This window comes from Oratosquilla oratoria, unplaced genomic scaffold, assembly GCF_046742065.1.
Source record: "Oratosquilla oratoria isolate Oo_2021 unplaced genomic scaffold, ASM4674206v1 SCAFFOLD58, whole genome shotgun sequence".
In the NCBI taxonomy this organism is placed as follows: domain Eukaryota; kingdom Metazoa; phylum Arthropoda; class Malacostraca; order Stomatopoda; family Squillidae; genus Oratosquilla; species Oratosquilla oratoria.
Genome location: NW_027467722.1, coordinates 373,555 through 381,212, shown reverse-complemented (window position 1 = coordinate 381,212; position 7,658 = coordinate 373,555). Strand labels below are relative to the sequence as shown.

The 7,658-nt window shown below is 41.2% G+C and overlaps 1 protein-coding gene across 1 annotated transcript; it reads right to left on the bottom strand.

Annotated features, from left to right (window-relative positions):
• Positions 1-817: 817 nt before the first annotated feature.
• LOC143023755 (uncharacterized) lies at positions 818-7,409 on the bottom strand. The gene is made up of 5 exons (XM_076182368.1): positions 7,150-7,409; positions 6,806-6,994; positions 6,171-6,555; positions 5,087-5,886; positions 818-1,900 (listed from the first exon to the last, which is right to left on the bottom strand). Exons 3-4 carry the CDS (start codon positions 6,537-6,539, stop codon positions 5,518-5,520), a joined length of 738 nt encoding a protein of 245 aa, XP_076038483.1. The 5' UTR covers positions 6,540-6,555; positions 6,806-6,994; positions 7,150-7,409; the 3' UTR covers positions 818-1,900; positions 5,087-5,517.
• Between the last annotated feature and the right edge of the window lie 249 nt (positions 7,410-7,658).

The following is a 7,658-nucleotide window of genomic DNA, read 5'->3' as shown; positions in this document are numbered from 1 at the left end:
AGCCAATTATTCATCTTTCAGTGATACCACATAATTCTAAGATATATATCAACTTCATATACTTACTGATTTAAATGATTTGTACTGAATTTCAGAGAAGTACTTTTAAGTAAAAATCGGATGCAAGGCTACATCTGAAACATGCTGCTTTTTTTTTTTTTTTTTGGCCACTTGAAAAAAGTTAATGGCTGCTCAAGACATCTTGAGACTGATATGCTTTCTAAAATAACATATGCCTATATTTCAACAAGAACCCACTGTGTTGGATAAGAAGAAATGAAATAGATGATATCCATATATTTCGATCACGGACTGTGATCCTCTTCACTGAAGAGGATCACAGTCCGTGATCAAAATATATGGATATCATCTATTTCATTTCTTCTTATCCAACCCAGTGGGTTCTTGTTGAATTTTTACAAATGTGTTATGACATTACTTTGTAGATATGCCTATAAGTATATTACAAAAAAAAAAAAAAACTGCATAAGTTTCAACTTTCTTGGAGCCATTGAAACGGAGTACAGTATATATATATATATATATATATATATATAAATATATATGTATATAAATATGTATATAAATGTATATATATATATATGTATGTATATATATATATGTATATATATATATGTATGTATATATATGTATATATATATATATATATATATATATATGTATATGTATATATATATATATATATATATGTATATGTATATATATATATATATATATATATATATATATATATATATATATATATATGTATATATATATATATAATATATATATATATATATATATATATTCCCATTAGCAATTACCAATTTGCCAGCTCGTTAAGTCCAATTCAATTATCCTATTTGGGTGCCAAAAATCTAAGTCCAATTAGAGATTATCCAATTTAATTTTTTTTTTTTTCAAAAGTGATTCAATATTTTTAAACATGATCCAATGTTTTTAAAGTGATTTTCAATGTTTCTAAAGGGAATTTAATGCTTTTTTACCTTAAAGCCATTTCTAACTAATACAAAGAGAAACCAAACTTTTAAGATGAAAAATAAGCATTTTATTCTAATTAAAATATAAAAAATTAAACTATACAGTACATGTTACACAAAATACACATAGTAATACTAGTATATTCTCCCAGAAAAAAAAGATAGGGTTAATCAACAACTTTGTTCCATATATACCTTATAATATTTAAAGCTTTCTACACATAGTAATACTAATATATTCTCCCCCCCAAAAAAAAGATAGGGTTAACCAACAACTTTGTTCCATATATACCTCATAATATTTAAAGCTTTCTACTCTAAGCCCTCCAGATTAGTCTTCATTTTCCTCCACCTCCTGGACCTTCTTGAGGAGGTGGAGGTTGCCCTTCATGAAGACAAGGGCCTCAAAGTTTGGTGCAGTAAGGGCTGCCCTCTTAGGCCTGCGGACATCCGATCCATAGCTGAACATGTGCTCAACTGAGGCAGAACTCGGGAGTGGCGTGTTATACTTGAGGAAGAGGGTTACCCAAGCATCACGGAACTTGAGCGGGAAGAGATTGGGCGAGAGCACCGGGTTCCCCCTCAGCGGTTTCTTCGACCAGTTGTTGACCTCTTCCCTGACCTTCTCCTTGAGGCTCTCTTCTTGCTGCTCATCCAGGTAGTGGACCATGCTGCTGGAGTCTAGCTGGGGTCCCTGCTGGGGGGCAGGGGGGTCCAGGTGCTTGTCAGGCCAGACAAGGGCGAGAAAGTCCCTGAGGAGCTTGTCTCTCACCAGGTCGCAGTAGACCTCATTGTCCTACAGTCTCCTGCAGATGGCTCTGACTGTGGCAAGCTTGTGGTGGGGGTGCAGCGCTGTAGCCATCAACAGGTCCATGTCCATAAAGAGGTGGCTGAACCTGGAATAGAAGGAAAGTAAAAAATAAATATATAAGATTCGTCAATTGAAAAATTAAATTTCATTACACTGATTTCAGTTCATTTCAAATGTATCATTTGACCAGCAAGGATTAATGTGGATAAAGGTGAAACTGGGAAGGGAGATGTGGGTTTTCGTGAGTGCATATGGGCCTGGTAGTCAGAAGAGAGTAGAGGGGAGCCTTGTTGGATAGATTCAAATGAGTGCACAGAGGGATTAGGGAGAAATGTCAGTGTAGTGGTATTGGGAGACCTAAATGCTAGGGTATGAAATGAACCAATAGATGGAGTGGTTGGTAAATGTCAAGTTCCAGGAAAAAATTGTAGTGGAGAGTGGATCATAGCAAATACAGTGTTTAGGAAGAAAGTCAAGCATAAGTACATATGGGAGAGGGTGGTAGATAAAACATCAATGGACTATATAGTGGTAACCAGGAGCATAGTAGGAAGAGTTAAAGATGTACATGTTCTAAGGGGAGAGAGTGGGGGAATATCAGGTAATTTTTTGGTGGAAGGTAAGTTGAGAGTGGAGGATAGATGGAGAAAGAGGAAAAATGAACAAGCAGGGAGGTGCTTACAGTGAACTGCTTAAATGAGAAAAGGAAAAGGAGTACAAGAAGAAGAAGCTGAGAGAGGAGTGAAGGACAGAGTAGAACTAGGATTGGAAGAGGAATGGGGATGGTTCAAGGAGGGAGTCACAAGGTGTGCAAAGATGGTGTGTGGAACAAGGAGGACAGGAAGAAATAGAAGGAAGGGTAATGAGTGGTGGGATGAAGAAGCGAAGAAGGTTGTAGAAGAGAAGAAGCAGGCTTTCACAGATTGGTTACAAAATAGGACGAGAGAATCATATGAGAGGTACAAAGAAAAGAGAAGAGAAGTAAAGGGCAAAATGAAGAGGGCAAAGAGGAGAGCAGATGTGAAATGGGGTAAGAGGGAGGGTGGAAGGGTGTGGAGTGTATTCAGGGATGGAATGGGTGGGAATGATTTTATGCCTTTTCCTTTTTGGCTACCTACCTCCCTTGTAAGGGGGAAAAAGCCTTGGTATATATGTGTATGTATGTGATAAAAAGATGTTTTGGAAAGAAATAACAGAGGAAGAGGAAGCGAATCAAGTAGAGAAGAAAAGGTAAAAGGTGCAGATGGAGAGATGATAATAGGAGAGAGAGCAGTAAGAGGAAGATGGGCAGAGTATTTTAGGGAGTTGCTAAATGTGAAGGAGGATTGGGAGGGAAAGGTAGTTGTAGTGGGAAGCACTAAGAAAAAGAGTGATGACTAAGGAAAATGGAGGAGAAATAAGGAAAGATGAGGTGAAGGCAGTTGTTAAGATGATGAGAGCAGGTAAAGCACCTGGGTTGGATGGGTGTCATGCAGAATGTCTAAAAAAAAGGAGGTACAGTGACGGTGGATTGGCTGGCTGGTGAGGTTATCTAATGTTTGTTTAAGAGAGGGTAGAGTGCTGGAGGACTGGAGGAGTGCCTGTATAGTATCACTTTACAAGGGAAAAGGGGACAAGTGTGAGTGTAGTAGTTTCAGAGGGATCAGTTTGTTAATTGTAGTTGGGAAGGCTTATGGGAGGATCTTGATTGAGAGGACTAGGAGAGGAACAGAAGGAGTAATTGGTGAGGAACAGCATGGGTTCAGGACAGGTAGGGGTTATGTGGATCAGATCTTTGTAGTAAGACAGATATGTGAGAAAGCTATAGGAAAAGGTTAGGATGTTTTTTGAGCCTTTATGGATTTGGAATAGGCTTATGATAGGATAGACAGGAAGGCAGGCACTGTGGAAGGTATTGCAAATATATGGGATAGGAGGAAAGCTTTTAAGAGCAGTCAAGAGTTTTTATGAGAGAAGCAGAGCTTGTGTTAGAATCAGAAATGGAGAGAGTGAATGGTTTGAGGTAAAGGTGAGACTTTGCCAGGGGTTTGTTATGTCGCCCTGGCTGTTCAATTTATACATGAATGGGGTGGTGTGAGAGGTAAATGCAAGGGTAATGGGTCGGCAATTGGGGATGGTTAAAGAAAATGGAGAAAAGTAGGAGATAAGCCAGTTGTTGTTTGCTGACAATACTGCACTTGTAGCAGGATCAGAGGAGGAATTGAGGGAGTTAGTGACAGAGTTTGGGAAGATGTGCAGAAGGAAACTGAAGATAAATGTGGGTAAAAATAAGGTGATGAGATGTACAAGGGGAGAAAGTGGCAGCAGACTGAAAGTGAGTATTAAGGGAGAGCGACTGGAGCAAGTGGATAGCTATGGATACTTGGGTGCAAATGTGGTGGGAAAGGGAGGAGTAGAGGTGGAGGTAGAATGTATATTGGGAGAAGCAAGTAAATGCCTTGGGAGATTAAAAAGTGTAATGAGAAATAGATATTTGGGAATGGATGCTAAGAGGAGATTATATAAAGGAGAGGGGTTACTAGACTGGATAGAGTGAGAAACAGGTGAGGAGGAGGAGAATGGGGATGGAAAGGGAGTTGGGAGATAGGGTTGACAAAAGAGTATTGGGATGGTTTGGACATGTGGAAAGAATGAGTGAAGACAGATTAGTAAAAGAGGTGTGGAAGGCAGAGGTAGAAGGAGTGAACATGAGGGGATGACCAAGGATGAGATGGATGGATGGATGGGATAAAAGGGGCATTGGGAAAGAGGAGAATGTCTATCGAGGAAGGACGGGAGAGGACAGAAGATAAGAGTGAATGGAGAAGGGTTGTGTATGGATGATGCTGTGATGCATGAAAGGGAGTGGATGGGGGATGAGGGAGTATGTGTGAAAAATAAATGGATGCAGCCTAAAGGGATTTCTCCCCATCTTCTCCATTTCTGGAGGAGGGGATGGAGAGGGGGGGGGGGTCATTGATTTAATAAAGCGACCTTGTTGTGGATGTGCTGTCTTGTGACACTGCTAACCCAGGGCAGTAGGCGAGATGCAGGGGTGACCTGTCATCCAGGAGAAACCAAGATGAAAGGGAAGGAGGGGGGGTGGATAGGAATGGAGTATGTGGGGATGGAATAGGTGGAAGTGGATTTTATGCCTTTGATTTTTGGATACCTCCCTTGTAAATGGGAAAAATCCTTTGGTATATGTATGTATAAGAAGAAAAAAACACTTATTGAATCTTAACTCACTGTGATAAAATATAATAATAAATAATAATATAATATGACTAACCTGCCATCAAAGCCCTTTGTTCCTCCAGGCTGGTGAAGGAGGTGGGTGGGCCACCAGGTTCTGGGCATGGACAATGCTGTCATCGCATGACAGAAGCGCCTCCAGGGAGTCTTTGAGCACCTGGAGGTGGGGGAGAAGGCATCCCATGTATGCCCTCTCCTCCCCCTGGAGTACATCCAGGCAAGCAGCGAGGGGGGTAGTCACCTTGACGTACTCCGACCAGATGTGCACGTCGTCCGTCCTGCGTGATGTGCGGCAGGGGGTGGGTGGGGGCGCTCCCGTTGACAGATCTGGTTCAGCTTGTTCCTCTTGTCCAAGTCGAGCATCTCGGTCATTAGGCACTTGTAGGCGTCATGGGTACAATTCCACATGGTGACGCCGGCCGGGGGTAAGAAGCTTCTTGCCCAGAGCAGATTTAATGTCATTTGCGGTCACTGTCTTTCTGTTCTGGGCATTCCACATGCTCTGGGCTTTGGCGGCTGGCTCGTTGAAGACCGGCCTGCTGGGCTGGCTGGGTGGTCCAGCCGCCGGGCACGTTCTCCACATCCATGGAGGACCTGTAGCAGGTTTATTGTGTGTGCCGCACAGCGGTGATACTTGGGGAGATGCACCACCTCTTCCTGCTGGTTCACTTCCTCCAGGGCATCTGCTACCAGGATGGTGCTGGTGTGCACCACCTCTGGGTCCATCACCTCTGGGTTCACCACATCTTGTTCTTGGTGCTCGGCATCCCGCTCGATGTTCCGGCTAAAGGTGCTCACGTAGTTGGCGCCGCCATTATCAGTGGTGGTGCTGACAACCTGAAAAACAAAATAAAGTTTCAAAACAAAGTTTAATTTCATTTATCAGTATATGAACTTGAAGAAGAATGATTCTAAATTCAATTGACGATAGTGATCACTTCATTATTTTTAAGGACTCCCTCAGTTCTCTTCAAAGTATTAACGACAAATGTACAAAAATATATTTCACGCAGACTACAGCATGAAATTCATACAGTATTGCAAAGTAGAAATGTAGAATTTTGCTGGATACCTGGGCAAATACAAAGACAAATATGTATAAATTCTTAGAGTTTGCACACCTTTCTTTTGATGCCGAATTCGTCATGCAGCTCAGAGATGGCCTCTGCCAGATAGGTCCCTGTCTGGTTCGTGGTGATCTCCTTGATCCCTAGGACGGCAGAGTGCCTCTTGAAGGTGTCATTGTCCAGCCATGTCACCGATGTCATCCCCAGGAAGGCCCTGTTGTTTACCAACCAGCTGTCGGCTGTGGTGGCAACGAACTCCCGTTTGATGAGGAGATCTGTCAGGTCGGCCTTGGCCTGGTCCCCCATCGCCCTGATGTCACGGGTGAGTTTCTGCCTAGAGGGAACCTTGAACTGTGGACAGGCATATGCCCACAGGGCCTTATTGTGCTTATTGTCTGTCTCTGAGGCTGAGGCAGGCTTCATGCAGTCAATGAAGGACCTGAAGCAAAATTAGAAATCTGAGAATAAATTTAGAATTACAAGATTTTTTATTCATTATATAATTTTTTACATGAGTGTATGAAACATAAGTTGTTAAAACATGCTTACGAAGTAAAAACAGAAAAATGTTAACAGTTTAAACCATCTATATTGTTCAATCATTCAGTGTCTAAACTGAGTTTCACAGTTTTAAAATCAAAACAAAAAATATATTGATACTTTTAAGTTGAAAAATGAAAATGACTCACCTATAGTACAGGTCAAGGCACTTCTTCTGGGAGAATTTCTCCTTGAAGCTCTCCTCCTCAATGCTGGCCTGCCTGCCTCTTGGTCTCAACTACATCCCGGGAGGACTTGTGGCGGCCCCGTTTGCTGACGCTCTCGAGAGCTGCCTTGAGGTCATGGACTTGACCAGGGTGGTACCTCTGGTAGTGCACCTAAAAAGTAAAAACAAAAATAAATTAAAATTCATATGATAAAAACTAAAAGTAAATGCCTAACTTTAACTCTTTTTATTCCTTGTCAAATATAAATCCTGGTAAAAAAAAAAAGTCTTTCAATAAACTGTTAAATAAAATGAATTTAAAGTCACCTTCAGGTTGGAGCCTGTTGTTCCATGCTGAATTTTGAGTGTCTTTGATCAGCACTTGGTGCAGGTAGGTAGCCTTGTTGTTGTTCTTCAGGACCCTGAAGAACAGGGCGATGTGCCTCCAACTGTTCTCCTGGCTGAGGGTGGAGCAGCTGTCCGTCTCCATTGTGGCTTTGCTCTCAGCTGACACGTTCGAGTCAAATGACATACTGCTTTGGGTCAGGGTGTCCTCCACGCCCCCCATGATGTTATCGTTGTTGCACACACTAAGTTTTGTAAAAATTCATTAATGAGAAACAAAATTACAAAATGCACAAATAATGATAAGTTGAATGTACAAATAAATGCTAACTAGCAACAACCAAGTGCACACAAGTAAGAAGCCAATGCGCACAAATACATGATGGAACTTATATGAAATGGCTAATTCATGAACTATAGGCTTGATTTATTATTATTTTATGAAACTAATAGTCTAGATATAAATATCATTAGAACGAAATAGAAATACT

Coding starts and splice junctions, on each gene's coding strand:
- LOC143023755 (XM_076182368.1), bottom strand. CDS start 6,539: ATGAAGCCTGCCTCAGCCTCAGAGACAGACAATAAGCACAATAAGGCC. Junction 5,887..6,170: donor AATTCGGCATCAAAAGAAAG/GTGTGCAAACTC, acceptor TTTGTTTTTCAG/GTTGTCAGCACCACCACTGA.